Here is a 14,688-nt window from a genome sequence, read left to right as displayed (position 1 = left end):
ACTGAAATGGCAGCTCCACAAGAGAAGGGAATTTGCCTGTTCACAAGTGACTCTTCAGTATGTAGAAAGGAGTGCCTGACACACAGAGAGTTCACGCTAAATATTTGTTAACTGACTAAATGAATGAATGTTATTCATAAAAAGAGAAACACAGATTACTAATAAATATATTACCTATATTTGGCCTCATTAATAATAAAAATAAAACAATTATTTTTCACTTGTCAGATTGCAAAAGTTAGAATAAGGAGCAGGAAGAGGAGAAGAAAAAGGAGAAAGGAGGAGAGAAGGAAAGAGGAGAAGAGGAGGAGGAGAGAGAGAGAAGGAGGAGAAAATCCAGTGCAGATGAGTATGTGGGTAAACTGGTCCTCTCATCAACCACTGATGGGAGAGAAAATTTCTGGAGAGCCATTTTCATTTATGTATCAAAATGCATATGTACTTTTCCCTTCCAAAATCCTATTTCTAAGAATTAACTCTGAGGAGAGAATGCAGATGGGTGAAATATGTACCATTTCATATCCATTAAACTCAAGATCCATTAAACTCAAGATCCATCAATAAGGATCTACCTTTGTAAAGAGTGCCTGGCAGAACAAACACATAGAAGAGAATATTTCACAGTCATTAAATACAATCAGGTAGACTTTCTGCATAAAAAACTCTATGACATTATTGAACAACAAAAAAAGCAAGTTACAGAAGGCATATAAAGCATAATCCCATTGATGTATACATTCTAAGGTTTTTCTATGCCAGAGAAAATTTTAGATTTCCTATAAAATATTAATAGTGGTTACTCTGAGTGGCAATTTGAGGTGATTTTTAAATTACTTTTATAATATTTTATATGAGTTGATTTTTTAACAAAGAATATTTTTAACCAAAAATATTATTGTAAACTCATGTTGCTTAGTTTTTCACATTAATTAAATAGTCTCTGATATTTTCATAGTAGCTGTTTCCTGTATTTCCATTTCTAAAACAACAATATTTGTGAATGAATCAGAAAGTTTTAAAGGAGAACAGACCTCAGATATTGGCATTGACTCTTCATCCACCAAAAACAGAGATATAATTTCATTGCAGCATTCAATAATCATATCCTAGAAATAAGAAGAAAGTAATATAGTGAGGTTGCTCTTATTGGTAAAATATTAGATATTTAATTACCTTTATTTCATTTGTCTTTTCTTGCATCTTCATAGAATCCTAGTTCCTGGGATGAGACATAGAGGAACTTCAGAGGTCACAACCCCTTAATTAATTAGGGTAATTTCAAAGGACACAGATGGCTACAAAAGATAAGATCTGCAATTTACTCATGAATTAAAAATTATTTTAGAATTATTTTCCTGAACATTCACTGATGAAATTCATATACTTCAGAGGAATAACAAATAATTCACAACAAAAATAAGATTTGGAGAAATAACTTTTCTTCTGATAAAAGAGCCCTGGAAAAAAGGAAATTCAGATCTTTGGAAGTATTTAAGCAGAGAAGAACGATTGGGGATTGGGAAAGAAGTGAGAAGAGTGATGAAGAAGTGAGAGAGCTGATATTTGACACTGTCTACTGTTGATGGGCCCCCTACAGCTCCTGCCGTATGGACCCAGCCATGTTTATGTATCACATCAAACCCAAAAGGGATCTACCCACAGACAGGTAGAACAAAAGAAGAAAACTACAGCAGTACTAGCCACGTGAACTGAGAGGTCCCAGTGTGGAATTGGAGAAGGCAGGCTGTGATGCTTAGGATAATGTGTCAACTCGGCCAGATAATTGTGCCCAATTGTTTGGTCAAGGAAGCGTGGGCTAACTGTAATACAAGGGCATTTATGGACTTTAGTTACCATTGACTTTACTGCAGTGGTAAATCATAGCTGATTACAAGTACATCAATCAGGGAGACTGCCATCAGCAATGAGTGATGCTTTATCCAATCAGTTCAATGCCTTAAAAGGGAAAGTGATTCCAGCATTGAGTGAGAATTTCCCAGCTCGTCTTTGGACAGTCAACGTCTCCCAGAACTCAGGAACCCTCACTGGACTTTCATCAGAGCCCCTGGTTGCAGCCTGCCTGCAAAACCTGGACTTGTACATCCCCATGTTCACATGAGAGACTCTTATAAAATCGCAAACCATTGACGGATATGTCTTATTGATTCTGTTTCCCTAGAGAACCCTGACTAATACACAGGCTTTGGGCCAGATGAAGAATGGGTAAGAGGGGGAAGCAGAGAGGAGAGTGTGGGCTCCCTCAGGACTGAGCACAGCCTTGGCTCTGACTGTCCAATTTCATTTTCTCTGAGGCCCACTGTATATTATTTCCAGTGTTTGGCCGTGCATGGACTTCTTACTGTGTCATTATCAGTACTGCCTTCCCATCAAACCTATTTTATTTAAGCTAGTACAGTTTGTGTTTACTTACAACCAAAGAAATCAAGACTAAGAGACTGTCAGACAAACTACACCTCCTTCATTATGTTGCCAGGGTCCAGCCCTGAAGGAAGAGACAATTTGTTTTTATGGCAGTATTAATATATACATGTACTAGTATTCACAATATTATAATGATAGAAATATATTCATTTTTCAATTGTAATTTAAAGAGCTTGAAATAAAGCAGCTAACAATAATTGTTTTCACAACCCAAACCCATGTTATATTTAACTTTTAGCAATGCATAAAAATAGAAAAGATCACATATTAGAGTTCCAAAACTTTAGATAATTCAATCCAGCAAATCTATTCAAGCATTGTATTAGGTGCTGTGGAACACAAAGATGAAGAAGCAAACCCCATCCTCACAAAGCTTACATTAACCAGGAAAACAGATTTATATGCAACTAAATAAAATGCCAAGTAGCATGCAGTCAGGATAGATAGTTATGATGTGTTATAGGAGCACAGAGGTGGGAGAGAGTAATTCTAAGTATGATGAACAGGCAAGACTTCAGGGAGAAAGGGTCAAATGAATGAGCCTTGAGAGAGTAGTAGGATTTCAAATGGCAGGAAACGGGGACAAGGACATCCTGGGGAGAGGGACCCTTGTAAGCAAAGAGCAGTGGGCATTCAAAGAGCATAAGGGACCTGATATATATAGCCTTTGCTGCAGGTGTGCCCATGAAGCATGACAGTGAGAGTGACACAGAGGTATGTGGTTCAGAAATATGCTGGATAGGTAAGTTTATTATGAGTCATGTAATTGTAAGGAATTTGGACTTTCTTGCATGGAAAATTGAGAAGCACTGAATGAGAAAATGATGATTAGAGATGGCTTTCAAAAAGATCATCCTGGCCAGAGTTTAAAGGTGAACTCGACTGGAAAGAGACTAGAGGAAGAAAAATCAGCTAGGAGGCTACTCAAACCATTTGGGCAAGAAATGATGATGGTTAGAAATAGGCTGGCATCTATGGGGCTGAAAAGGATGGAGAGAAGGCAGAACACAGACCACCCATCATGAATTAGACTATATGAGCTTCCTAGGACAAACTTTCTGGGTTACTGGTCTACTTTACTAGGCAGAGGGAAACACATGTCTACCCTAACTCCTCCTATTTACCTATAGTTCAATATTTCTAATTGAGTCCTTAGGAGAGGTTAAAGTATGTTTTCGGTATATTTATGTTAAATATTTTCAACAGCAGCCACGATGAGTTCTTGTCACTATTTCACCAAGAGCTATCAAGCAGAATAACACTATTTATATTATTAATCATCTCCAAATAACAAATGAAAAGAATAATGCTACCTGATAAATGCCCTCATTTGCCTGTGTCAACATTTATCCAACAGAAATTTTGTCTCAACAGCATTCTATTTCTCTGGTCTTATTTGAGGTAGACCACATACACACATCTGAAATTGGCATATTCTTTCTTTGCTATGGGAGTACCACATGTGACCTTGCTACCACAGAAATGAAAACAGGAGCTCATCAATCCCAGCCAGAGAATTATAGGAAGCATTGCTGCAGTTGGAACAGGGAGGTAGACTGTGAAATGAACTTTGCTCAATCTTTGCCATTTTTCCCTGAAAAGGAGTTTCTGTTGATTCTATAAGGGATTAGACTTTCGAGTTACTTCAAAGATAATAAGGCAATTCTTTGACTTAGTTGAAATCATCACTATCTTTCATCTGTAATGTGGAAATATTTTCTTGCCTCCTTCATCCCTCTTTCATAGGCCTAAAAAATGATCTTAGCAAAATGTGAGACATGGGATACCCCTCTAGGTGATGCTTCCAATTACTGCCACCCCTACTTCTCCCCCGCTCCCCCCAAAAAACAGTCCTGCTTTCATGAAGTCAATTTATCTACAATTTATCTATTGAATGCCTTCTGAGTGCCACTGAGCTGGTAATGAATAAAACACAGAGAGCCCTTAAATAGCACATTGTCTAGTGGAAGGCAGGAGAAAGAATCTCTTCAGGGTACAAAGTGGTGATATCAGAAAAGTAGAAGTACTTAATCCCACCCATCTCTCCAGCCCCATCTCCCACTACATTCTCTCTCTACTCTTGTCATACCCAATGTCTCATTGTCTCAGGAATATAACATTCAGTTCCATGACTTCATATCTCATGTCTTGCTGTATCTTTGGTCTGGAATGAGAGTTTTCCCCAGATCTCCAACCAGAAGTTTCACAAAGAATTATTGAAGAAGCACTATGTTCCAGTTACTGGGTTGGATATTAGAGATATGAAAATGAAAAAGATCCTTAAAAGAAGTCATGGTCAAGAGGGGGGAAGAGGCATGTGAACAGATAATTGCAAAAGCAATATAGTAAGGGCACAAGCATTTGGCGTTGCAAGGAACAATGGCCTTTATTTCAATCTACTGGAATTATAAAATTCTGCCCGAGCTCTTCAAGCAAGTACAAAGTCCACACACACATGTGCATACACACATATACATACCACATATACACTTCTATGTGTATGAGATTAAAATAATAAGTTATAATAGTTTGTATCAATAACCCCCGTCACTAAAATGTAAGGATTCCATCAACTTTACTCTTCCATAAAGTGCAGTATACAGATAATGGGGGCAATAGGAGAACTGAAAGAAGTCCAAATGACTAAGTTGAGCCAGAGTGGGAAGGGGAAAGGAAATAAAACACTCTGTGCAGACTGAGTTGGAGAGAAAGTTTTAGAAGCTTGAGTCAAATGAGGCAGATGTTAAAGATCTGCCATGGATGTCAAATATTCAGAGCAAGATAATTGGGGGAAAGATGATTTAAAAGAAATTTTGCTGTGTGTTATGAAAGGATTTCCCCTTGGATGGGTCTATGAGAGATTCTGTAAAGATTTAGATTTTTTTCAAAGGTTTTCAACATGAGATTGATGTTACCTTAAGTGCCACTCTTTGCTAAGAGACGGCCACCAGCTGGCTGGGCTCCTTATGAATGGCCATGCTCATGCAATGATTAGGCTCCCCCCTGACGACCGGTACCCAGGGGAACTGATGTCTGCATGTCCTTACCTCTCCAAACTTGTAAAGTTTTGCACATAGTAGTTTCTCAAAAAGCATTCGTTTGATCATAATGTCAAATTGTGTTTTGCTCTGTGTTTTCATAGTACTTTGATAAGTGGGGTATGTTGACTATACACTAATTTTAATTGCTGTGTACATCCAGGCATTATTTAAATGTTTGCTGAATTAACCTTAGGTAACTTGGTAAACATATTTAAAACATTTCATTTCATTCCAAATAAGAGGTCTGTGTCTTAAAATAAGGATGACTTGTATCTTTCATATACCGTGAAGCACCTAATATGCTCTGAACACACTCCTTAAGCAGTTAAATAGATAAAAATAACTCAGTCATTCTGTGCCAGTGTTGTTCATTTTAGAAGAAGGACATACAAGGTTTTCAAGTCAGAACTGATGGGAACACCTGTTTTGGAGCCCTCCCAATACATCTTAAATTAGTATCTGTGTTCTGAAGTTCTTAGCTTATTCTGGACCCTAGGGATTTGGGGAGGGGGGGAAGGAAGGGAGTGAGAAAAAGAACAAGATTCACTAGCCTCCCCCCATATCTGAACTCTTATATTCAATCACCTACCAAATATCTGTGCTGTGGCAGAAAGAAATATGTTAGATTAGAGATTTTATGAAATCCTGTCCAATTCCAGACCAGAATCGATCTCTTCAAGTGTCCTAGTTAACTTCTAATTAGCTCCAAGTGAACGTTGTCATGACAACGAACTGGCAGCTTTAGTCAATGGGATTTATCTGATATAACCCAGAATGCAGCTTTTTTTTTTTTCTTTGTAAGTGCTGGTTAATATTGTGAAAAGAAGAAATTTTAATTTACCTCCATTTCTCAACTTTCACATGTTGTCAACTAATTTGCTTGCCAATTCACCTAAACAAGCATCTGTTTTCTTTCATTTGGGGATGTTCTTTCATACATAGCACAACAAAATTGGAGCTTATCTTAAAATGCCCTACTCTGAAGCTGAAGAAATACTTTGAAAGTTGGAGGATAAAACGAATTTAAAAATTCAGAGGAGAATGTCAGGATTGAAAGGATTTTTCTCTACTCAAGCGTTGAACCACCTCCAAGTACCATTCCAGCCAGGTCATGAAAACAAGCTGCAAACCTTGGTTAAGGCAAGGTAGCTCCTCTGTATTCCTCACCCAGTTACATTAATCCCCTTCTTCTCCACCCCCACTCTGTATTTTTTCCTTATTTGTTTATATTCACAGTCAGACCAGCTTCCTGCCTCAGACTCTGGGCTCATTGTGCTGAATTTGATAACTTCATCTAACCCATAATGAAGTTCTGATGAGTCTTATTCAACCAAGCAGCCCTTCTCCCCACCTCAGAGCTGGATTTTAGTGAATAATTTATTTAGTTTAGAGATGAGAGGCAAGTAAGTCCCAAGAAGGGGTAAGCGATTGATCCTAGGTAGTTTAAGCTGCAGGGCAGAGCAAAATCTAGAATATTTAGTCTTTCAGATGCCCATTCTTCTGTCTCAGACAGTTTAAGCTGAAAAGATAAATGGGTTCAGGGGGAAATAATCATTTTTTCATGTATTATTTATATAGTAGTGGACTTAGGAACAATTTTCACAGAGAATACTCTAGATTATGGCTCAAAGACAGCAATCTGGTAAGTGTGGTCTGTGACTGAGTTCTCCTTGGGAATAGACATAAAAGGGCAACCTTCAGCTTATGGAAAAGTATATATGTATATTCTGGATTTGAGATATCTGATCTATTGGGTGAATTTATTGAGCACACTCAGTACAGCTTTAAGTTTTTGATATTCATGTTGTAATACTTGAGGTCATTTAGAAGGATGTGCAGCCAAAATTTAAGGCATTGCTTCTATGATAAATCCAACTGCACAGCCCAGAAGATAGAAATGCTGGAAAGTGGCATTTTGCAGAGGCTAACCATAGTCTGCTGATGGATCCTCTTGCAGCTGGGTTTATTACCTTCACAGTAATGAAAATGCATTCACTTACTCTACTGGTAAATTCAGACTGTAAATGCCAACAAGTGTAATCTGAAAGTCAGGAGAGTTGCCAACTGTTACACTTTCACATAATAAAAGTGTACAGATGAGATAATTAAAAATCAAAACAAAACCAAAAGGGCCATACCAATAATATCCTTACTGAATTAAAATTGTTTTGTTATTGGTAATGAGTAAAATATCAACCTAGCAGAAAATGATTTAAGAAAAAAAAAAAAAAAAACTAGGCCAAGAGTAAAGGGAATTTCCTAAAGACTTTCAGACAAGTAAAGCAGGAATGGGATCTAACCAGTTGGGAATTCAACAGGAAAGCAGCAAAGGGAGAGCCCAGAATTACAGCTATGCAGCAGGCATAGGGAGCAACCAGGAGCAGGAGAATGGGAGATTCCAGAAGGATAAATAGAACTGAAAGATTATTTGATAGGTATGAACACTTGGGTAAAAATCTATGGGTGAAAGTTCTAATGGGTGATTGGAAAAAAGTTAAAAAAAAAAAGAAAAGAAAAGCCAAAAAATCCTTTAAGAATTATACAAAGAAGGAAAATAACCATAGTACACTATTTGACCCAGTTGTGGACAATTTTTATAGTCACAATAATATAAACACTGAATATCAACTTAACTACATTTTTTATATAACAGTTTTAAAGAGAGGGGAAAGGAGAAGTTGGGGAAAATGTGAGTTAAATCCTTGTCCACCTTAATAAAAAATCAATGGATAGAATCCAAAATTGATAACATCAAGGATAAACAATAACAATCTGTGGTTGCCGTAAGCACTATTCATCAGTGTTTCTGGTTTTCCTTCTTCCAGGCCTGTAGCAGAACTGCACTTCCCTACCCACCTTGTTCATATGGCACATGGCTTATTTGGCTAATGAAATGTGAGTGGCAGTGGCACAATGGAAACTTCAGAGCCAGTGTGTGATTTGCCGCCTTCCCCCGCCTCCTGCCACAGTGACTGGCAATGTTGTACATGATGGATGTGCCCCTGGATCCTGACATGATGAGATATGGAGCAGGGACCCAGCTGAACCATCAGGATTCAGAGTTTGTTTGTTACCTAAGCTTTTTTGACAGATGTTGCTTATTATTTATAGATGTGGAATCAAATAACAAAAGAAATAGCTAAAAGAGTTGAAAGTAGTTGCCTCTACAGAGCAGGACTATGAGTAATAGAAATTATATTAATTTAAGCCTTTTAGATATATGTGTTTAAAAAGAAATGAGTGGCTACAATAACTACAAAATATGTATCTCTCAGTTAAGATTGAATTGATGTACAATTGAACATTCCAACTTCTTTTGGACCCACCACTAGTCCCCTCTTCCCACCCTACAGGAGAGTGGAGAGACTTATCTGATTGGCAAGTTTGGGAAAGCCTCTTCTGGGTTGTCTTTGTTTATATTTTTGAAGGCACCCTGAATACAGGACTATTGCTCTCTGCTCCTCTGTGTATTAAGCTTGGCAGGGAGCAGAAGAAGAATGGAGAAACCTGCAGTTAGCCAGCTGTGCCAGATGACTGTGCAAGCAGCTGGGCAAGTCTGTATAATTCAGGGGTGAAATATGAATATCTTCATTTGGCCTCAGATCTAAAGCCACATTCACTAATCATTTTTATCCATAATGAAGCTGATTTTTGGATCTTCATGTATTTGTCTCTGCGTACCATTTTTCAATTGGTTCAGAACTCAGGAGGAGGAGATTGGAAATCCTGTCCTCCAAAACCCAAACATCAATCATAAAAACCAGTTAACTGGGAGATCAGGTTAATAGCATATTACAAGAATAATACTCATATTTTATGGTTAGAAAATACATATGCAAAGAAAAAAGTCAGAAAGAATATATACCCCCGTGTATTTTCCAGTTTTTCTTCACTTATTTCTTCAGTAACAAAAGTGTTTAAATAATAGACTTGGAGTGAAAACCTAAAAGTAATATTACAAAGTTGCAAAGAATTGTTTCTTGGGATTCATGGTTATATCTGAATGATTTCTTTGGATTAGCTTTGTTTTCATTTACTCTCAGATTCTTGCAACTGGTATGCTTAGAAGAGTTTTAAAGGAAACATTACTTAGGTGTTAAAAATTGGGTCAGAGCTAGTGCTGTAAATAGAGAAAATAGAGAGCTGAAACCCAAGTTCAAGTTCAGTTACATAGTTTGGCTTTGATGAAGTGAAAAATAAAACTTAATTATCTCTGATATCATCCATTCTACCATAGCAATGTAAATTTCCATTTTTCAATAACTTACTTCCATTTCTTTATCAACAGATTTCTCTTCAATTTCAACTCTGTTTTCATCTGAAGGAATTTCCGGAATTGCTGGCAATGATAGTTGAGCTATTTGCACAAGATTAGATAGATCCTGATGAATTGAAATAACTCTAAGAGGAACAAAATATATGTATTTCATTAGGAAAGGTAAAAGAGACATTCATTTATTTTCAGAGACAGTCAACAATACATGTACAGTAAGTCCTCAATTATTTAAAAGTTTGACTTTTGACATCTTCAAGCATTGTTAATTCAATCATTCCTTCATTCAACAACCGTTTACCGAGTACATGCTGGACACTTGATGGACTCTCTTGGGTACTGGGGAACCAACCATGATCAAAGTGACTTCATTTTAACCGTCATAATGTTTATGGTCACATTATATACTCCAATAAATGTGTAATTCTGAACCAAGATAGGCACAAGAAAAGGAAGGTACATACCCAAAATATGGCTTAAGATGAAAATAAAGAAAACAAATAACCTACATGGGCAAAGAAACTCCAGGTAATAACAAAAAGATGTACTCCTATGTAAATCTTAATGCCATGCTGTGATTGATTTACTGAACTGATGGCAAGAAGAATTATGACAAATTAGCAATGACTCTAAAAGCCAATCGATATGCAGTTAAGAGTGTTTTTGCAGGAGGACTGGGGAGGTAGAGAAAAGCATTAAGAAGGAAGGAAAAGCAAAAAAATAATAAATGGATAAAATAAAATAAAAATTACTAAAGATCAAATTCCTTAACAACAATTAAAACTTGTTTGATTTTTTACATTAGCATAAATTAATATCCAGACGAAAACCTCCTCGGTAACTTTAGCTTAAAAAATTTTCTGTATTGACCTGTACACCAATTGGTGACAAGTTTTCATTGTTACCATATGCAGAGCACCGTACCAGCCATTTTTGTCTGGGGGAAGGAGTCGTCACAGAACACACCAAGGAAGAGGCTTCTTGCCTTCCACGAGCTTCCAGTCATGGACAGTCAGGACAGCTATACACACTGAACAGCTATACACACTGAAATATCACACATTCATCTTTTAAAAGGACCATATTAATAAAGGCAGATGAATGTACCAAAGTTTGCATATACCTTCTGAGCACAGGCAGGAGGGGCAGATGAGTTAATGAGGCACATTTTTCTGGAAAAGGTGTATTGTGGGGCAGCTATTAATGGACTGAGAGACATGGCTTATCAGAGGGGAGGGGGAACATGTTTTCTCAGTAGAGCAAACAGAAGCGTGAGGGCAGAATGGACTAGTCATGTGTGGAGGATGAAATCGAGATGATCTTGCTAGAACCAGAAAGCAATCATATGACATCTATAAAATAATCAGAGCATTGAATGGTTCTGCTGCTCCAATTTATGGAGGTTTTCTCTACATTATCTTGTAGGAACAGAGACCCTGAAATGATGGTATTGGCAATGTAGGACCATATTTAGATTCAATCCAAAAACCATTTATTTGATGCCTATTTTGGGCTAAGTAATGTTCAAATATACTGTCTTTTTGCCTTGATCTTTTTGTGGCCTTAATAAAGTGGTCAGCGAATGTAAAAATTAACATTGTTACATTCTACAAGACATTTCAAATTAGAAAAAGGACCCAATGGCAATGATGCTGAGGATGGGAACTTCAAGACCACAAGCCAGTGAACAATAGATGCTGTGAAGGCAGAGGTGAGCCAGGAGAATGGAGCCAGAAGATGGAAGGCTTGCAGTTTGAAGGAGGCAAGCAGCAACTTGCATGTCATCAGTGCCTCCATGCTACAGGTACGTCATGTGTGTGTGTTTGTGTCCATCTGGGAAGCAGTGAAGTTTTTATGGAAAAGAAGCAAATGATCCCCCAAAGGCAAAATAACAGCACAACATTTCAATTCCAGTTTCTCACAACGTCCACTTCATCCACAGCGTGGCATAATGTTTGATTATTGTAATGGTGGTTCTTAACAATGAAAAGCAAAGTGGTAGTTTTAATTATATTTAAGGGGTTTGGAAATTACATACTGTGCTTGGAAACTTTTTTTAAATAAAAAAGGCAACATTTAAAATGTGAACATCTGTTCTTGAAATGTGTCTGCTTGGTTTATTTGAAAAACGTACCCATCTAAAATGGGTCATCCCTCAATAATGCTGGAAAATCTGCCTGATGCATTGGAGAGAGAACAGGATTAGGACTCAAAGGATTTAGCTGAGTCTGTGCTTGGTTCTGTCGCACACTTCCAGACACCTCTCCGACCCTGAGATTTCTTCTACTGCAGGGTTGGAATAATAAAATCTACTTCATCTAATTCACTGGGTTTTTGGAGGATCCAATGACAACTATATATATTCTCAACCATAAGGGAGAAAGAATTCTTGTTTCTCTTGCAATGATAACACAGCTTTCCTTTACAATACTGGAGTTGTAGGAAGGATAAACTGTTCTTCTATGTTTGGATTGCAGATGGGTGATGAATGTCCAGCACTGCTTCAGAAGTAAATGGCCCAGGCCAGCTATGTGAAGCAAGTCTGGGACCAGGCAAGGCATACTGGGCGGCTAAGCAATGAGCACCCCTTAGATGACCCGCAGTTTCAGTTTTAGGTCCTGGATCCCTCACATCTTGCTCCCTCCATTTGTTCTCTGGCCGGCCCTTATTACGACCTCCCTCTCCCCCATGTCCATCTTCACCTCTCCCTTCCATGCCCTTGTCTAACTTCTTGTGGCCTTCTGACTTGGCACCACAAACAAACATCCATCATCTCCTTTGGGCTTGACCAGCTCCCCACCAACTCTATGCCCATTTATTGACTCATGGGCACTTTCTTGGCTATTCTGTCATGACCTGGAGGGCAGGACCCAGCCAGAATCGCAAACATGGCTGACAGGAGGTAATTGATTAATATGGAGTTTAAAGGCAAATGACTATTCAGATAGAACTTTATACATACTTCCTACACAGAAACCTTCAGGCATGTTTACTGAGAACATTATCTTCTCCTTTGTGTCCATAAAAAATGCAAAGAATTAAAACATATTTTCCCTGTGAGAACTCAACTAAGAGACAAGGAACTGAAGAAAACTCTAAAAGGAGGCCTGCCCAGTTTGCAGGATATCCAAGTTGTTTCCTTACTGACCAATTTTTTTTATACCCTTTCCTCTTAGTTTGCTTTACTTAAGATTGGTCGACAAGATGATTGCCCACATACAGGCACTGACCCTCCTAAGAACAAAGGGAATGTAACCCTAGATGAGAGAAATAGCTCTTGAGGACAGTGCCCAGGAAGGACAATGAGAGATTATTTTATCCTCCTTGGAGACAGCCTCAGTGATGGGAGCATGTCCACATTTTTAGCAACCTTATCACTGCTCATAAACACACCAAAATTAAGAACTTTTTGGAATGAAAAAAGAAACCTGTCACTTTGATTACATTCTATTCTGCAGAAATTATACTCCTCTTCACTTGGCTCTGAAAAAGACACCCTACAGTGATTCTGGATTTATAAGACAAGTACATAATTTTAATAATGTCGTTGCTTGGATTAGCTGGGGTATGAGCTGTGACTAGGTTTGCTGCCATTTCACTGAGAAAAGGGAAAAAAAAGAAAGAAAATTGATTGAATAATTGAAAATACGTCAGCTCTTGAAACAGTTCTTGTTTAATTCCCTTTCATGACTAGGTCAAGAAGTCCTTCAAAATGAAAATCATGGAGCCTGAACAAGACTCCCCAGGGAAGGACAGAGAAGCACCAATCCTCCTTTCACAAAGGCCTTACTCAGTGCCTCCCAGGGCTGAGGGCTGTGCATCCTGCTGACAGCTGATGGACTCAGAAGTTAGTGCAGCAACTGGCATTTGCCCAGTGCGTCCAGGTTTCAAAGCAGATTCTCATACATTTTCTCACTAGATCCTAACTAGGACCCCAGAGGCTGGCAGGGCAGGTGTTATTATCCTCATCTGACAACTGAGGAAATGGAAGTGAAGGCCCCAAGGCAATGAACAATGGAGTAAAAAGAAAAGTTATCCAAGCAATGAAAAATAATTCCTTTAAAATGAAGAATTTGGTCAAGTTAAAGTGGAAGACAAAGAAACCAGGTACAGGCAAGTTAGTGATATGTCCCGTGTCATGACAGAGAAGGAGGAAAACGGCCTCGCTGACGCAGAGAGTTTTGACTGAGGGGAAAAAATAAAAAATCAGGTTGGGTTAAGAAGAAAAGGTGAGACAATGGAGTTGGTGGGATTTGGACTTCATTCTGCAACTCAGTACAGAGCCACATTAAAATATTTCTTTCTTTTAGTAATTCATGAAAGAACATTTATATAATTGTACTATTAACGATACGTAATCCCTCATTTACAATAGGGCTTCCTGTGTTGTACAGTCCTATGTCCTATGTTTTTTCTCTTAATTTTTATTCTAGTAACATATATTCAACTTAAAATTTCCCCTTTTACCCATAATCAAATATATAATTCAGTGGTGCTAATTATATTCACAATGTTGTACTACCATCACCATCTATTATTAAAACTTTACAACCAACCCAAAAAGAAAGAAACTCTGTACAATTTATGTATTAACTCCCCATTCCCTACTCCCAACCCAGGTCCTGGTAAACTAAATTCTAGTTTCTGACTCTATGAGTTTGCTTATTCAAATTATTTCAAATCAACGATATAATACAATATTTGTCCTTTTGTTTCTGATTTATTTCACTCAATATGATGTCTTCAAGGTTTATCCATGTTGTCACATGAATCAGAACTTCATTCTTTTTTTAATAATGAATAATATTCCATTGTACATCTATACCACATTTTGTTTATCCATTCATCTCTTGATTAATATATCAAGAGACTTCTATCTCTTGGAAGTTGTGAATAAGCCACTATGACCATTGGTGTGTATGTATCTGTTTG

The 14,688-nt window shown here is 37.7% G+C and overlaps 1 protein-coding gene across 1 annotated transcript in view; it reads right to left on the bottom strand.

Annotated features, from left to right (window-relative positions):
* CFAP54 (cilia and flagella associated protein 54) overlaps positions 1 to 14,688 on the bottom strand; it is a 325,301-nt gene that overhangs the window by 23,961 nt on the left and 286,652 nt on the right. Inside the window, exons 66-67 of the mRNA XM_058308572.1 lie at positions 9,752 to 9,884; positions 1,032 to 1,106 (exon numbers count right to left, since the gene is read on the bottom strand). Coding sequence (XP_058164555.1) covers positions 1,032 to 1,106; positions 9,752 to 9,884 — 208 coding nt within the window. The remainder of the gene's footprint in view (positions 1 to 1,031; positions 1,107 to 9,751; positions 9,885 to 14,688) is intronic.

Source organism: Dasypus novemcinctus, chromosome 12 (assembly GCF_030445035.2).
Source record: "Dasypus novemcinctus isolate mDasNov1 chromosome 12, mDasNov1.1.hap2, whole genome shotgun sequence".
Classification (NCBI taxonomy): Eukaryota; Metazoa; Chordata; class Mammalia; order Cingulata; family Dasypodidae; genus Dasypus; species Dasypus novemcinctus.
Note: the sequence above shows the minus strand (reverse complement) of the source record. Positions and strands in the feature narration are given on the sequence as shown.